Raw genomic sequence first — 19,128 nt, 5'->3', positions numbered from 1 at the left:
CCCTCACTGGAGCCAGAGAGAGCCTGTTAGCCATGGATAATGAATGATATTACTCTTTCAGGGTTGGGGCTTTTGTCTCATTACTTCTGAAGACATAAGGGACTCCAGTAGTATTGACACTACCATAAAGACTTTAGGCCTGATGGGCCGTACTGTCCATCTGCTATTATCCCGATCCTCAGCTGGGTATAAAGGCATCAAGTTTAGGATTAATGTGGAGTTCTTCCGTTAGATTGATGTGTCTGTACTGTGCTGATTAATGCATCAATCGCATCTCTCCGCTATCTTTTTATTCTATTTCAGGCCATTTATCATTTTGAATTGCAATGTGTTTACTTGGCGATTGTCTTGTGTTTCTTGATGGAGACGTGCTGGCAATCTTTTATGAAGATAACACAGAGTTTCTGACACACCTTCAGGCACGTTCCGACACTAATTAGCTATCCGCAGTGACAGATGTTTTCCGCCAGCATGCGTTTTTGGACAGTTTGACATAAACCTCAGTGACACTTAAGTGTGTATAACTTTGCTTAGCACACATTATTGTACTCAAAGGAGAAGTTGACCTTTCTTACTAGTGTGTTAGATCTTCATGGGCAATTTGTTTTAAAAAGTGGAGGGAACAGTTGTTGGGAGAGTAAGTGCATATGTGCTGGTTGTGATGTCACAAAATAGAGAAGACTTAGCATGGATATTAATTAGGTTATGCTCAAATAATTTAACAAACTTTTATGGCTTTGATAAACAAATAATCTATGTAATGTATTTATCAGAAGAACAGATATCAAGGAAATTATTTTGCACATTTCCAAGTTAAAAACTAAAATGTGAACAATGTATAATGTTTTATATTTTTATATTATGTTTTATATTGTTTGATAGATAGATAGATAGATATATAGACAGATAGATAGATAGATATATAGATAGTTCAGCAGAACAAATAGAGAGCCATGGAAAAAAAAAGTTGAGTGTGTGTTCTAAATAACAGACAGTAATGACAACCGTAACCATCACATTAAAACCATGAATATTAAAAATAAGTTCCAGAAGCGTCACTTCTTATAACACAGACTAATGAAAAGATGCTCCTTCTGTATTAGATACATCCATGCTGTGAGGTATTTTGTTAAGTGGTGAGAACATGTGACCTACGATGACATCTACACTCACCTAAAGGATTATTAGGAACACCTGTTCAATTTCTCATTAATGCAATTATCTAATCAACCAATCACATGGCAGTTGCTTCAATGCATTTAGGGGTGTGGTCCTGGTCAAGACAATCTCCTGAACTCCAAACTGAATGTCAGAATGGGAAAGAAAGGTGATTTAAGCAATTTTGATCGTGGCATGGTTGTTGGTGCCAGACGGGCCGGTCTGAGTATTTCACAATCTGCTCAGTTACTGGGATTTTCACGCACAACCATTTCTAGGGTTTACAAAGAATGGTGTGAAAAGGGAAAAACATCCAGTATGCGGCAGTCCTGTGGGCGAAAATGCCTTGTTGATGCTAGAGGTCAGAGGAGAATGGGCCGACTGATTCAAGCTGATAGAAGAGCAACTTTGACTGAAATAACCACTCGTTACAACCGAGGTATGCAGCAAAGCATTTGTGAAGCCACAACACGCACAACCTTGAGGCGGATGGGCTACAACAGCAGAAGAACCCACCGGGTACCACTCATCTCCACTACAAATAGGAAAAAGAGGCTACAATTTGCACGAGCTCACCAAAATTGGACAGTTGAAGACTGGAAAAATGTTGCCTGGTCTGATGAGTCTCGATTTCTGTTGAGACATTCAGATGGTAGAGTCAGAATTTGGCGTAAACAGAATGAGAACATGGATCCATCATGCCTTGTTACCACTGTGCAGGCTGGTGGTGGTGGTGTAATGGTGTGGAGGATGTTTTCTTGGCACACTTTAGGCCCCTTAGTGCCAATTGGGTATCGTTTAAATGCCACGGCCTACCTGAGCATTGTTTCTGACCATGTCCATCCCTTTATGACCACCATGTACCCATCCTCTGATGGCTACTTCCAGCAGGATAATGCACCATGTCACAAAGCTCGAATCATTTCAAATTGGTTTCTTGAACATGACAATGAGTTCACTGTACTAAAATGGCCCCCACAGTCACCAGATCTCAACCCAATAGAGCATCTTTGGGATGTGGTGGAACGGGAGCTTCGTGCCCTGGATGTGCATCCCACAAATCTCCATCAACTGCAAGATGCTATCCTATCAGTATGGGCCAACATTTCTAAAGAATGCTTTCAGCACCTTGTTGAATCAATGCCACGTAGAATTAAGGCAGTTCTGAAGGCGAAAAGGGGTCAAACACAGTATTAGTATGGTGTTCCTAATAATCCTTTAGGTGAGTGTATAGTGATGATCATGTTTACAAAGTGATTGATTCTATCTAACAGGGAACACTGATCCAGAGCTTCCTAAAATGCCTCGATCAAAGTCCAGATATTTCTTCCTCAAACGTCCACGTTGCAATGTGAAATATTAGCATAATGTCCAAAAAAAGGAAGGTACGGTTTTAGTGAATTGAAGTGTTGACATCATGTTGTTGTGTGTTTGGATACGAAAGAAAGACCACTTAAAACCGATAACTATTATTAATAACTGTGTGTTTACACCTGGCCACCTGGGTCACCTGGCCAATCAGAGCACTTTGAGCCCTTCGGAAGGAGGGGCTTTGTAGAAATCAGCGCGTTTCAGGCAGACTGGGAACAGAGCAGCTGCAAAAATTTACATTAATTCAATGAAAAATGATGTTTTTGACCATTAAATGATGTTAACCTATTCTATTATTTAAAATGAACTTTTAAAATAGCATCATATGACCCCTTTAAAACAGGCCAATTAGTCTAAAGGGAGATTTTAACAAAGAAGGCTTTCCCAAAGCTCACTGTCACAGTGTGACATTCCGAAACAATTTAAATTTCAATGCAATTTCAACTGCCAAAAACAGCCATAAATACCGAATGAGGGTGAGCCGCATATGATGGGGTAGGTTAAAGCATTTGTTTACGTTAAACGCTACCACCTGTCCAACTGGCCTCTTCCCAGAACAGCAGCAGTCTGCGGTGTCTGCTTTGTGATGCTGTTTTATTCTGCAGAAGATGGGGCCTGTGGATGGACTCATACCAATGCAGCAACACACATGCAGCTAGACCACAGCTGCGTCTGCATGAAGCCACTGGCCTTGCCAATCAGCAAGATAATTGCAGCAGCATTGAGAGACTTCATGTGTGGACTACATCCTTCTGCTGGGTTTTTGTCTTGGTTGTTATTGTGTTTGCTGTTTGTTTGTGCCGGTATTTATCCATGTGCCGTTCGACAAGAGTGATATGGGACATGGGGACATGGGGATTATTTATTAGCATAACAATATTAGCAGGGTTTGAACAATATCTTAGGAAATGAAGCATTATGAATGTAAATTCACTTGAAGGATGATAAACATTACACTCCAATGTCCCGAAAGCGCATTTTCACAGCATTACAAATAAATTAAAAAAATTGGTTCCCCAAAAAATCTTTCAGTGATTAGTTCTTAAAGAACTAATCTTTTAATTCCCTAATCACTTTAGAACTAATCATTTTTCCCCCATAGAACATTTTAATAATTTAAAGAGCCCTTTTCCACCATAAAGAACCTTTTGTGGAATGAAAAGGTTCCATTGATGTTAAAGGAACCTCATGGAACCATCAATGCAAATAAAGAACCATTATTTTTAAGAGTGTACAGCAATACGATGCCCTGATGGGAAGCTCGATTATGTTTTCGAACATGGTAAGCCAGATCCCAAACCGTTTAACCAAAATGGTCTATGGTCAGGTTGACTTCAACTCATAAGATATTTGGCTAGCTGATCAACCACCTAAACCAGTTTATCTGTGAAACCAGCTAGCATTGTAAAATGTTTTCTGCTAGCTTTTTTAGTAGCATGCTAGAGTCATAGCAATCAGATGTCTTTGTCACTACTTCATTTGACTGTCAGTACCACGCTGTCTGTAAACTGAAGCTAATGTTGGAAAATAAAATAAAAGAACTGGTCTTGTCGCATCTTGGTTCCATTTGTGTGTAAAAGCTTAAACAGCCCCTTTTCGATGACTCTAACCTGCTGTGAATAATGTATAGTATAGTTTCAGAGTAAGCACAAGGTAGTTCCTCTTTCACTAAAGCGTTGCACATTTCTCTTGAACCCCAAAGGCAGAGAGCAATAGAAGAGAAGCTTAAATAATGAAACTGTTACAGAGAAAAATGTGACCTGGAAAGAACTGGAGGATAGAAAACACAGCTTTACCTTTCTGAAGGAAAACAATCTGCTCAATTCATTGACGTGCAGCACAAACCCTGCTATATGTCGTGTGCTCACAGTTGACAAGACGGCAACCATCTTGAAAGCTGTTTTCTATGCTGGTTTTCAAAAGGAGTGCTTTACACATACATAGCTAGTGCATTTATTCGATGAACAATACAGTAAAACAGTAATATTGTGAAATATTTTTAAATAACTGTTTATTATATTAAAATGTAATTTATTCAAAGGCAAAACTGAATTTTCAGCATCATTACTCCAGTCTTCAGTGTCACGTGATCCTTCAGGAATCATTTTAATATGCTGATCTGGTGAAACTTGTCAATGTCTTTACTGTCAATTTATCAACTTTAGCAGAGTATTAGAATAATTTTGACCACATTGGCATAAACAGCCTTAACTGACCCTCTGTCCTTGCTTAATCAGCCTCTGCATTCTGCAATCAGAACTTCCTCTCCACTTCTTTCCACTAGTCTGATTTATTTGAGCAGTTTGCCTTTAAATCTTCATTGATGGAAGAGCCTCCAGTGAATCTCATCATTTCTTTGTGCCGCATACTTTTAAAGAAGGCTCTCAAAAACATGAATTAAGCAAAGTAAAATGCAAATACAATCAAAGAGATTGAAAAGAAGTTCTCAGCTCCCTTGGTAACGTGAGGTCTTGATGTCAAGCCCAAAGATGGGCGCAAAGGCTTCGGTGAATACGGCCTTCTGATTGGCCAGCTGAGGTTGGTTGCTGGGCTTTTCGGTGCTGGCAAATTGTGAGAGGCTGCTAACCTCCCGATCTATCATGGGAGAGAGCAACCGTGACAAAGAAAACCAGTTCCCTCCATTAATATCCCGAAATAAGCTAATGTCTGTCCTTGCAGCTGCTGCCTTTGCCTCATTTTCATTTCTCTCTCCATTCAATTTACATGTTATATACATTCTCCTTGTCTCCTCTAAAAATATGTTAATCCACTACAAAATATGCATCTCTGTGGCATCTTTCTTTTGTTGCAATGTTTTTCTTTTATTGCATTACACTGCTATTTCTATAGCTCTGTGGTAAGTTTTTTTTTTTTTTTTTTTTTTTTCTGCGGTTTAAATGAAGAGACACAGATGGGGGGATAAAACAGGGTTTATTGTGGCCTAAAAGCACGACATTCTTTTGGGAGTGTGGAAGTGTAAATGAGCTGGTTGGCACAAAGCATTCACTTGCTCTTCTGTTGTTTGTACTAGATGAATTACTGATATGTCTGTGCTACAAGAGACAAGGGCAAATCTGCTAAACCAGTGGCTCTCCCAGAGGTTGTCTTGACACTAAAAGCTTCAATCACACTTGGACTGAAATAGTTTAAAGAGTAATGAAAGTAAATAAAAAAGCCCCACTACTGGACAAATCAATTACTGCTGCAATCTAGGTCATGTATTTTTATAGTATTTAAATCGAACAGTCTCAGAATATAGCCTCTTATTAATGAATTAAAATTAATATTACTATTATTGTACATAAAATAAAATTATTTAAAAAAATAAAATGTATGATTCTTGTTTAAAACTATTTTACAATATTATTACTAATAAATTATATCAATACGAAACAAATTCCTTATTGTTATTATTTATAGTAGTAGTAGTAGTAGTAGTAGTAGTAGTGGGGGTGGTTGTGGTAAAACTAGTAGTAGTATGAATGAATGAATGAATGAATGAATGAATGAATGAATGAATGAATGAATGAATGAATGGCATTTATGGTGCTAAAAGTAGTAGTAGTAGTAGTAGTGGTGGTGGTAAAAGTAGTAGTAGTAGTAGTAGTAGTAGTAGTATCAGTAGTGGTGGTGGTAGTGGTGGTGGTAGTAGTAGTAGTAGTAGTAGTAGTAGTAAAAGTAGTAGTAGTAGTGACAGTAGTAGTAGTAGTAGTAGTAGTAGTAGTAGTAGTAGAAGTAGTAGTAGTAGTTGTGGTGGTAATAGTAATAGTAGTAGTAAAAGTAGAAATAGGAGTAGATGAAGTAGTAGTAGTAGTGGTGGTGGTGGTGGTGGTGGTGGTGGTGGTGGTAGTAGTAGTAGTAGTAGTGGTGGTGGTGGTAAAAGTAGTGGTGGTGGTAAAAGTAGTAGTGGTGGTAGTAGTAGTAGTAGTAGTAGTAGTAGTAGTACTAGTGGTGGTGGTAGTAGTAGTAGTGGTTGTGGTGGGGGTAGTAGTAATAGTAGTAGGGGTGATGGTGGTGGTAGTAGTAGTAGTAGTAGTAGTAGTAGTAGTAGTAGTAGTAGTAGTTGTAGTAGTAATTGAAGTAGTGGTGGTGGTGGTGATAAAAGTAGTAGTAGTAGTAGTAGTAGTAGTAGTAGAAGTAGTAGTAATGGTAGTAGTAATAAAATCTTAATAAATAAAAAAATCCTACTACGGTCCCACTTTAAGTGGCATTAAGTACTTTGTACTTACATCGCAAAATAAGTACAATGTACTTATTGTGTTGATGTTGTATTGCTATTGAGGTGTGATACAGGTAAGGTTAGGGACAGGTGTGGTGGCATGGGTAGGTTTAAGGCTGGGTTAAGGTATAAGGGAAGATCAACAGTGTAATTACAAATGTAATTACATCAATTAATTACAACTGTAATTACATGTAGGTATTTTCAAAATATAAGTACAATGTGAAAAACATGTATGTCCATTGTATCAAATTATTAATTTCAATGTAAGTACATAGTACTTAAAGCCACTTAATATAAAGTGGGACCCCTACGGTCACTGCTGCTGCTGCTACTACTACTACTACTAATAATAATAATGATAATAATAATAAATTAATTATGTAATTCTAGATTATAGCATTTATTAATTAACACAAGTAAATATTCCATTCTGCCCCAATGTGTGGTTGCCAGGGTGTTGTGAGGGATTTTTCTCCATTGCTATGTGGTTGCTTGGTGGTTTCTTACTGGCCCTTGTCAAAAGAGCCCACCCAGGTTTCTAGGATTTTTGTGGTCAGCAGATATGGATTGCAATTAAGGTTAGTCACATATAGCACAGGGAGGATTGCACTCCCATAGCAATGTATGCAGTGAATGTCTCACACTGTTCCAGAAACTACTGCAGTCTCATTCCAATCTCAAGCTGAAGTGGGCTCCAGTATTAATGAAAAAGCTGATTACATGTCTGTATATCATTTTCAACCTACTCCATATCCAGGGAAAGAAACATTGTACATGTATGCTTTCATTTGAATGCCCTTTTGTTACGAGAACAATGCAGTTTGGGATGAAAAGATAAGAGATGCATGATTTTTCTGAGGATTTTCATTATTGCTGCAAGCTAACATTGCTTTTCTTTATCATCTTTTATTAAAAGGTAACAGGTGTTTAGAGAGCATACAAAGATACAGAGATATAGAGATTAAGAGAATGGGATACAAGATGTGAGATATGCAGATCAAGGCACACAGACTGATCAAATTGCAATACCCTGAAAACCGGTCAAAGTCCAGTTGTAATATGAATTTCAGGTGTCTATAAATATGGAGGAATTCAAGAGATATACTGCAATGTGTGTTTTAGGAGTCAAGAACATGGCTGGAAAATTAATTGTATGGTTAGTTGTATTTTGAATCTGCTGTATTGAAAGTTTTGTATTGCATGCAGGAATATCTGTTGATGTGGCCTTCACACTGCTGTTGTGAGCTTCATTCAGACCTTGACATCATGCACACTTATTCACGGCAGGGTTGTGCGTTCAGAATATAATTGAGAATGTCTTTTAAATTACCAAAAGCACCAAACAGGATACAGAAATGAATACAAAAAAAAAGTAGAACATAAAAGAAGTTTGAAACAGAACACAAGTGTGTGCGCTGCAACTGTGTGTGTAAAGGGCACAGAGGTTTCCAGGGGTTTAGTTTTGAGTGACAATATTTGCCAAACTCAGTATGTGTCGGGAGAGTTAATCTACGGTTTATTTGGACAGGAAGCAGTTTAACATTTTATGACCTGCCATAATGTCAAAATGGTAACATATGAGACGCGCAAGCATACAGTGGCTTGTGAAGACAATCAATGAGAGGATGTTTGCAGCAGTACTGCAACTTTGTAAATGTATAAGTGTTTTCTGCCTTTTCAGTTGCAAAGTGTATCGAGGCCTTGTAAAATCCTGTGATAACGTCTTATAGATACTCAAAGGAAATTTTATTGCTCAAAGATTGTTCTCTCATAACTCCAGAAAACTTCAAATCTAACAGATAACTTACTGTAGACTTAGATGTTTCTCCAATTCTCTTTGACACAATTGTTGACATACAGTAACATTAAATAGCTATAAAATGGAATATGGATTACATAGCTCAAATAATTTGAAAGAATTTGGTTTTAAACAATTATTTAATATTCAAATAGATGTTGTTGTTTTTTGCATATTTTTAATCTAGGGAGTATTTGAACACAATTTGAGATATTGTTGAAATCTCTTCTGAACTTCTATAGCAGTGTTTTTTTTTTTTATTGTTCTAGAACCTTTAACATTCATATAACCTTTCCATTTCAGAAAAGGTTCTTTAGATTATTAAAGTGTTCTTCACACTTTAAAAAAAAGGTTCTTTTAAGAACTGTTCATTGAACTCTTCATTTATTTTATTGTGATTCCAGACTAGATTTCAAGAATTGCATTTGTTCATCACTAAAAAAGTCATTGATATGTCTTGCTTTTTTTTAATGTATTAATAATCATTTATTAATTTAAATGCTTTTAAGTCATCCAGTGGCCCACTTAGAAGTTTTCTGAGGACCCCTAGTTGAGAACCACTATTCCAAACTGAGATTACTTGAATGAAAATTCTCCATTCACATCTCAATGCCTTCTCGAAGAAACAATTGAGAGTTTAAATTTATCTCATTTTATTTTTCTTTTATACAGCTATTTTCCTCCGTGTATAAGGTTGAACATGGATATGGCCATATTAGCTTTCAACAGGAGATAAACAGGCTCATTCTGCCCCCAGGAGGACTGCGTGCCCGGCATCCCACTGTAGAGTTATTGATAGAATATCTTGGAGGGAGTGCTGATCTTTGAATTGGCTTCAATCATACAATGAAGATCCTTCAGGCAAGAGAAGGCCTTATAACACAGAGGAATTGCCTCTTATTTGGTGCTTTTTCTCAGGGCCTCAATCACTCACTCATTCAATCTGAGAAGCGAGCAAAATGTGAAACAATGCCCAGCGATGATGACTGAGATTCCTTCTATGGCCTCGATCCAAGATGATGATCAGGTTTGTCTCAACATAAAGAAAGTGACTATTATCCAATTCACATCTCCAGTTTCTATAATATGTCTCATCTCCTAGAAGAAAGCACAGATAGAAGTAGAGACTCAGGAGAGAAGCGAGAGGGTGCCTAAAAATGACTCCAGAAGATTACGGTCAGTTTATAGAGTTTCTGGCTATTATAAGCTCCATGCTGAGAGTTTTATAATTAAACAAACCCATAAAGGAGACTTCCATCAGAAGCAAAGATTTTACCAAAATGCACTGACCTCTATGCTGATACTGTTTCCATAATCTGCATTGAGGTCGGCACAGCAGGAACATAAAACCGGCATTATGGATCATGAGAAATGAACAGATTCCGAAGGTCACTTTGAGAACACGGTTATAATAAGAAAAGAGAGCATGACTTGGTCGTGTATGTATGTGTGAGTTCATTCTTGCATATACATTGATTTATGCACTGTACCGTACAGTATATCTTTGGATGGCTGCTTCAATTCGCACATGCTCTCTCTGGAATTTACGTGTCTCGCCGATGATTATCCAGTTCCTCAGCCAGCGCCATCCACATGTCATGTGTTAGTAGTGCAGTGTGACAGATGCCAGCCAAAGCCTGCAGGGAGGACAGCATCCCTGTCTCAGTACTCACTGGTCATGGCACTATGGGACTGAAAGAATCTCTCGGGCATGTCTGTCAGCGGAGCGTTAGAACGCTTGGGACGACTGTCAACACTCTTGCACTGTCATATCCTTTCAGGGCATCATGCACCTTTTTTTGAAGGGGCAAACCAGTAGTAATTCTGGCTTACTTAGAGCTGTAGGCCAGATAAGATATGACCAAAGAAAAAAAAAAACAACTTATCACATATCACGATACTGATCTCACGATACGATATTATTGCCATACTCCAAGACGTGATAAAAGATTAACAAAAAAATGTACTGTTGATTAAAATGCTAAATTTGATATTACATTGTGGGTGTAAATGAATGGGCTTGGACTTGGTGCTGGTAGCCCAATGCACAGGACTGACACCAGAATAAAAATATTCATGATTCTGAAGCTGAAAACTGAATTATTTTAGACTAATATGCTTGCACTCTGCCACTGACTAGATATATTTAAAACAATGTAGGCCAATTTTACTGGTAACATAAGACATTTGGAATTATCAGGACCAAATATTCCCCCATTGCATTATTATGCAACATTATATTAATGTAGTACTGACACTAAAACTCTGAAAACTTGATTTTCTTCTCACATAGTCATTTTTATTTGGGGTGAAGTGAACTATACACAATAATATTGTCACTATCCACGATACATATTGTTGCATTTTTGTATTGCGATACATTGTTACAACCCTATACATTATATTATACAAGTGTATATATGTGTATTTTTCATGCTGAAAAAAATCCTTCGATCCCTAGTTGAAAAGGGAAGATGTCTTTTTTCCACCTCCCTTCCTTTCTACTCTATACTCATCTCCTAACATCAACGGACCTTACATTGACATTGACCTTTCCACCGCAATTAGTCACTTAATCAGAAATTAATTATTAATATTAACAAAACCAACAGGGCTTAGGGTTGTTTGTCTCTCTTACCTCATTATCATCCACTAATGACCAAGCCAGCATCTCATTTCCACTCCAAAGGCAGAGGAGAGATATTTGTGCTGAGATTTCAGGTGTTGGTAAAGGGCACTTAGAGATGCCACATGCTACGCTGGAGACTTCCTCCCTTCTGGACACCACAGCAGCCAGGAAATTTGTATGAAATTATAGTTTGTGTATGCATTATGAGTTAATGAGAACATTGTTGCAAGACAAAATGTCAGGTACAGGCATCCGGATTGCAAACTCATTCTTATAAATAATAATGTACAGTCATCAGTCTAATGCCAGTGGAAGTCAGCCTTATGGAGAGTAAAAACTAAACACTAGGTTCATTTGTCTATGTGGAAGCAAAACGAGCAGATAAATATGCATAAAACATCCATCCTAGCCAAGTGTGTCCTGTGCCGGGTTTGAACTGGTCAAAAGGTGCATGAAGATGAGGACATAAGAAGAAAATGACACTCATTAAAATACCACTTCCTGTGCTACTAATTACTTATAATTACCGATAGCTGGAATGATAAGAATTTATGTCCCATGGGAGGGGGTAAGATGACAGGCGATGGCGCTTGCTGGCCTCTGCGCTCATCCTTTTGTCATTCAGTGAGTGTCCTTCAGGAAATGAGCTGTTTGGCATGCAGAGAGGTCTGAGGCATGTTTCATAGCTGTGTGGTAATTGAAGTCCACTGATGTGATCAGAGCATATGTATTACTACACAACAGAATTACACCGAGTTACATATTATATTACACTTTTATATTACTTCAGATGGTTTAGTTTGATCTTTAGCCAATTAAAAGGAAGTTGCTAACATTTTATGTGTTTCTTAGTAAAGAATAATGTGCATATTTGACATAAATTGGGGACTTAAGGTTTAAGGGAGATAATATTAAGACAGTGCTTAAGGGAGATAATATTGACCTGTGGATGATGGATAGAGGAAATATGAGATTATTAAATTCCACGATTGACCAATCAGAATCAAGTATTCCAGAGCATCACGTAATAGAGTGCAAGAGGAATTAGGAAAGAGCACTAGGAATTCCACTGTTAAACACAACTATTTAATAAATAAGTTGAAAAATGCTGACTAATGGCTTTGGTATTAAAATGAATGGGATTTTAACCCAACTGTTGCACTCTATATCATCGATTATGGCAAAGAAACTACTGCTATCTCTCTTAATATTGAATGACGCTGTTGTGAAAATACTTTATGAGAAAATTATGCTGAAAATTGATTGTGGCAAACATTTAAGCGTTGAATGTGAAGTGTGTCCTTTTTAATGCTAATCTAGGGGAGAGCGGGGCACAACCTAACGCTTTTTGACTTTCTCAGTTTGTGTAAATCAACTTATGGTTCAGATTATTTATTTTTTCCCACATTAATTTCCCACATGTCTAGTACAATTATGTGTTTTTGTTTTATTAATACAGTATATACTTTTTTCTTGATATACCCCGAAAGAATGGAAGTGAAATGTGACAACATGCCCCATATGTGGGGTACATTGTAACATGTGTGGGGCACATTGTAACATGACACAATGGCAGTTTAAAATGTTATCTGATCTAATAAAAAAAATATACAAAACAAACTAAAATATTTTCTAAATAAAATACAATTAAAAAACTTTTTCATATAAAATAATGGCAATTTTTAATAATTAAATAGAAACTCATTTTTGAGTTTTGACTACGAACACATGAAAACACAGCTATACAACATAGTTCAAAACAAATAAATAACTAGTAATTTCTGGACATTGACTCTCAGTCTTTATTCACCTTTTTCTCACGTTTTCTCAATAAAATTAATAAAAGTATAGAATATAATAGCATATTTCTAATAGGGGCACATTGTAACGCAGTGTTACAACATGCCCCCGCCTGCACAACTGGGATTTAAACCCTGCTAGTGTCTTCTGCTAGTTAGCAAAGCATTAAATAACTATCTCAACTGTTAAATAACATCTTGGAGATTAAAATAATATCAGATTTGTCTTATTTTAAATAAACACAAAAAATAGAGATGAAAAATTAACTTAAGTAAGAAATTTACTTTTGCTATGGTTTAATAAATGTCCGTGGATATCTTCCAAAAATAAAATAATTTTGGCGGATTTTTTTTTTCTATATAGTTTTGATATGGCAACTAGTAAATAAACAAAGTTCCGTCATCCAAGCATGTGCGGAAGTATTTAAAACAAGCGTGTTACAACTAACCCCGCGTTAGGTTGTGCCCCGCGCTCCCCTATAGTACAGTTACTATAAGTAAACACTTTGGCTCTGTGGCTCTTTGAGTGGTCCGACACATCAACTTCTTGCTCAACCAGTGGAGTGTGTTTTTGGACAGGACTACCTTTATGGCCAAATAAACGTGAGTCTTTCAGAAACCTGTTTGAAAACAGTCATTATGTTTGCGGTTTGGTTGGAGCTGGAAAATTACAAATAATAAGGGGAAGCCTAAATAACAGCTGAGCAGGTGCAGGCTGTAAAAGTTGTCCTTAGTTACTTTGTATTTCAGTCTGGGGGTGTTTGTGGTGATGAGTGAAGGTCTCAGAAATGGGGAATATGAGCAGCTGTGCAGGATAGTGGTGTCAGGCCACAGGTGTTCCCTCTTTTGCTTACCAACCCCACTCTCCCATCCATCTGCCCATAACAACATTGTCTAGGATCACATCTGAACACCGACTTTCTCCACTCACAGCTGCATAATCATAGCTAATCCAGAAAATAGTTATTTCTCTCATTTCATTGCAGAGGATTTGCAGGGAAAATCGCCTTGGTTTGTTTGCAGGTGTGGGTTATGCCTGAATTTTTTTTTTTTTTTTTTTTTTTCGCGATTAGAAACTAACCGGATCAACTCAAGCATAGAATATATTTGTCACCGGATGTCGATCAGGCTGGATTTCTGAGCCTGACAACGTTTCAAGGCTGAATTCTAAAACGAGGCCATTCTCTATACTGACAACTCAGCACAACAAACCAATTATAGTCTGAAGCACTGCCTTCAGATAAGCATCAGAAATCTGAATAGACCATGTAGCATCATATATACATGTTTCAATTTAAATAACTGTCAGACATTGTGAAGTGCAAGCAGAATATAGCGAGAAACACAGAGAGAGAAAACAGGAGACATGCTAAGAGATGGGTAGGATATGGCTGCACTTTTATATTAAACCAACCAAGACCAAAACATGCCTGTGTGTGTTTGAGTTAGTTTGGGAGGAAATTGAGGGAACAATTTCAAGAAATTGGACCTCTTACTAGCAGAAACTGCAAAGGCACAGCCCTGCTGAGACTGGCACACAGGACACTGCCACACAACCAGTTAGGTCTGACGTCATAGGCACAACAGAAAACTGCAGCAGACTTTTTCCATAATTTCGAATGCACTCTGAAGTGAAAGACCAATTAATACCCAAAAGAGCAAAGAAACCTCATTACCCTAAAAGCAACTCTTTTGACTTTTAAAAACAAATTTTCTTCATAATTATTTCTCCATTGGTTGGCCCTTATCATTTGTGCTGCTGTTGACAATTGTTGCCAGTGGTATCCATTTTGTTGAAACCAATTTACAAGTCTTATTTATTGGGGAGCCTGAGGACTGTTCTAACACATGGGTGAGATGTAAAACCTTATGTGAGACAAAGATAGCAATACCAGACTGTTTTTTTTTTTTTTTGGGTCCACATAAGGAAAACAGCTATGCTTTTGGGGAGGGTTGTGTTTAGGGGTAGGGTTAGGGGACAGAACATACAGTTTGTACAGTATAAAAATCATTATGTCTATGGAAAGTCCCCATTAAACATGGAAACCCAACACTCTCAGAAATTAAGCACATAATTGTACCTTTAGGGGTACAATGGCTTGTCACTGGGGCTGTACCCTCAAGGGTACAATATTGTACCTTAACCTTTACAAGAAAAGGTACATATATGTACCTTTTAATACTTTTTGACCCTCAAAAAGATACATATATGTACCTTGAGGTCCAATAATAAGCCCTATGGGGTACGTTAGTGTAGATTGTACCTTGGGGGACAGAAATGGACTCCTACTGTACCCCTATTTCTGACAGTGAACATGAGTGTGTGTGAAAGATTCAGGTTGATAATATTCACAACTTTTCATTAATACACAGACATCTAAACAAAAACTCTGCTGACTTCTCAACTGAGATGGTAAAAAGAATGATTACAGTGTGTCCCACAATATGTGGGACCAAATGTCTCCAAAAAGATACTGCAAACCTACACTAGAGGTAGCGGTTTACTTTGAGGTAAATGAAAATCAGATCCAAATCAGTTCAAAACCAACCCACTGTTCTCATATCTGCACCACAGGCTCCTCACAGGCATTCATAAGGGGTCTTTAGTGTGCCGGTGAGAGGCTTGATCGGTGTGTTTTGTTCCTACGCCAAGTCTATTGAAATAACAATTGTCTCTGTGTTAAGCTTTGGGCCTCCTCCAAGGAAATTCGTTTTTTCAGACTGACTCGCTACACATTTATAGCAGTCAGCAACTTCAGAGCTTGAGCATATGTGATAGTGCCATGCAAAAGATCTAGAGATGAATAAAAGTGGGGACAAGTGAAACGGTGCAAGTGGAATGTCCTAGTAAACTTTAAACAGTTAGGATCTGTTAAATCACATATATTTGATGTAGTGCAGGGGTTGTCAGTTCTTACAACTGATCCTGGCACTGCACATTTTAGATGTCCCCTTTATCTGACACACCCTGTTCAGGTCTTGGAGCCTCTACTAAAGAGCCGACGATATACATCGTGTGTTAAATAAGGATCAATGCTGGGATACTCCAGGACCAGGACTGACAATCACCAATCTAGTGAAAAGCTGACAAGTCTTTGCAATGATCTGCAGGTCATTCATCTGTCTCCCCCTGACAGCTTCATCACTAACCAGTTAATCGATCAACTTACGATTGACTCCTTACACTTCATCATTTGATCATAAACCAAGTCCATAAATAATTGTGACAGACTATCTGAGCCAAACCTGTTTAACCCACCAAGAGAAATATATTGGAGACAGGCAGACAGCACAATGCTTTCTGATGAAAAACTGGCCATAAACTGCAGTGCGGCACCCACCACTAGCATCTTAAGAAAATATTTCATGATATGATGATGAATATTTTAAACACATCTGCTTTACGCTGAGCTTACCCGGGGGCAGACACACATAATTCTGGAAAGATGAACATGGATGAGAGCTGTAGAACTTAACAGCCTTTTACATAAACTTTCAAAACCTTATATTCTGTAACAGACATCCTTATTTTTACGTATAAAAAAATCTATCATTAAATTTATATTAAAAAATAAGACTTAATAGTTTTTGCAAATACTGCAACAATCATCTTTATCTTTAATAAAAACCCTTTATGCCACGAAGAACAGCTCAAATAGAAACATAGAAACAAATACATGTATTATTTATAAATATATATATAAATTAAAAATGTCCCCCTAGCATTTAGGGGGGTTATGGGAGTTATTCCACACAACCTTCTCATCATTTTTATTTAGAAAATAAAAAAAAACAATATTCAAGTATAAAAATTCTGAAAATCGAAATTCAACTTCATCAGTCTAATAAAAACAGCATGGGGATGAAAGTTGTAAATTGCACTTACCACGTTTAAACATGTTGGATATTGTTAATTCTCTGTCTGTCCACTCAGGTTCATTTATTCTTGTATTCCAGACTTCACACTGTCAGTAAGATGCCAAGCGATCTATCAAACGCTGTCTGGTTTAATCAGAATACATAAATGTATGTACTCCTATAGCTCATAGGAGACTTCTCGCTGAATTTCAATTAGGCTAATTTATTGCAATGCTGATGTCCGTTTCATCCTGTGTGGTCCCGAGCAAATATTTCACAAGATGCAACTGAGAGCAGTCCAAAAGGAGAGGAACACATTCTGCAGTATTAATTGTTGTTATCCAGTGAATAGATTAAGCAGGGGCACCTGGTGGTGTTCGGCTCTCAGCGACCCTCACGAAACAAGCAGTATTGTAGTATGTCATCCAAAATTCTCTAAAAGCTCTTATTGCAAGATACTGACGCCGTTTGAAATTTGTGTATCCCTCTAAAACACAGATTGTTGAGTAAATTTAGCAAATGGTCCTCAATCCGAGCCGCGCCAACTCTCGTGCACTCTTCGGAGACACTCTACGCCGAACTATGGGGAGGTGTCCCGCTGCCTCCATACAAAATCTCCAGCAATCCACCTTTTTGAAAGCATTTCGTCCAGATATTTCGGGTCTCGGGACATGGACAAATCACATAGCCTATATATGAGCGTTCCACCTTCACATGTCGAGCGCGCGGTGAGAGAGTGGCGGAATGGACAGATGATGCGCTCCTGCTGAGAAGATGCGCGTGCCTGATACCTCAGAGCTCATGGGGCTCTCAAAACACTTATGGACTGTTCTTCCTCTCTCCCTCTCCCCAAAATAATCTGACATTACCATGTGTTGGTTTAGTGGTTGATATATTCTTGTTTTGAGCTCGATTATTTCTCTCTCTCTCTCTCTCTCTCTCTCTCTCTCTCTCTCTCTCTCTCTCTCTCTCTCTCTCTCTCTCTCTCTTGGTCTTGCTCTTTTTATTCTATCCCTAGTATAGGCTGGCACACCTTGAATATAGGGGAACCTTGCATATAGGATACATTACTCTTTTTAAAGTTTTTGAAAGAAGTCTCGACAAGGCTGCATGCATTTATTTGATAAAAATACAGTAAAAGAAGATTGTGAAATATTATTACAATTATTATTCAAATGTAATTTATTCCGCAGTTATTACTCCAGTCTTCAGTGTCACACAATCCTTCAGAAATAATTTTAATATGCTGATTTATTATCAATGTTGGAAACAGTTGTGCTGCTTAATTTTTGGAACCTGTGATGCTTTTTTTCATTCTTTGATGAATAAAAAGTTAAAAAGAACAGCATTTATTTAAGATAGAAATCTTTTTAACAATATGAATCTTCATTATCACTTTTTATAAATTTAACACATCCTTGCTGAATAAAAGTAAGAAAGAAAGAAAAGAAAAAAGAAAGAAAAAAGAGTACTGACCCCAAAATTTTGTAACAATAGTGTATATTGTTACAATATATATATATATATTTTTTTTAAATAAATGCTGTTCTTTTTCAACTTTTTATTCATCAAAGAATCCTGAAAAAAGTATCACAGGTTATAAAAAAAATATTAAGTAGCTCAACTGTTTCCAACATTGATAATAAATCAGCATATTAAAATGATTTCTGAAGGATCATGTGACACTGAAGACTGGAGTATAATGGCGGATGAAAATTCAGCTTTGCATCACAGAAATAAATTGTATTTTAAAGTAGACTATATTCAAATAGAAAACTATTATTTTAAATTGTAATAATATTTCACAATATTACTTTTTTTTTTTCTTTTTTTTTTTCTGTATTTTTGATCAAAATAAATGCAGGCTTGATGAGCATAAGAGATTTCTTTCAAAAACGTTTTTTTCAAACTTTAGACCAGTACTGTATAGGCTTAAACAAAATGCATTTCATATTATATACTACAGGGCCGTTGAATGCTTGAATCTGATTGGTTGACGAACGTTCTAAGGTGTGCATTATTTTCAGGGAAACGCACAGCTAAAGTAGTTCCAGGCAGGTCTTGACCGCATTACAGTTCCATATCACTTCGCGTAGTCAACTGTAATAACGGAAAATAGGATACAATTCATAACAAGAAAAAACATTTAGATCTGCAATTTTCAATGTCTAGCTTCACAATCAATGGAAACATGCAGTTTAATTTTAATAAATAAAGTATATTCCTATATAATCAATAGAAAATTAAACTGAATATAGGCTAAATAAATGGATAGTCCTGCAGCACGGATTTT

The 19,128-nt window shown here is 37.2% G+C and overlaps 1 protein-coding gene across 1 annotated transcript in view; it reads right to left on the bottom strand.

The window, feature by feature from the left end:
* rtn4rl1b (reticulon 4 receptor-like 1b) overlaps positions 1-17,815 on the bottom strand; it is a 162,521-nt gene extending 144,706 nt beyond the window's left edge. Inside the window, exon 1 of the mRNA XM_079885973.1 lies at positions 16,864-17,815. Within this exon, the coding sequence (XP_079742099.1) occupies positions 16,864-16,876 (13 nt within the window). The 5' untranslated portion in view covers positions 16,877-17,815. The remainder of the gene's footprint in view (positions 1-16,863) is intronic.
* Between the last annotated feature and the right edge of the window lie 1,313 nt (positions 17,816-19,128).

This window comes from Squalius cephalus (genome assembly GCF_949319135.1).
Source record: "Squalius cephalus genome assembly, chromosome: 11".
NCBI classification, from domain to species: domain Eukaryota; kingdom Metazoa; phylum Chordata; class Actinopteri; order Cypriniformes; family Leuciscidae; genus Squalius; species Squalius cephalus.
The sequence above is the reverse complement of the archived record's forward strand: the minus strand, read 5'-3'. Positions and strand labels throughout refer to the sequence as shown.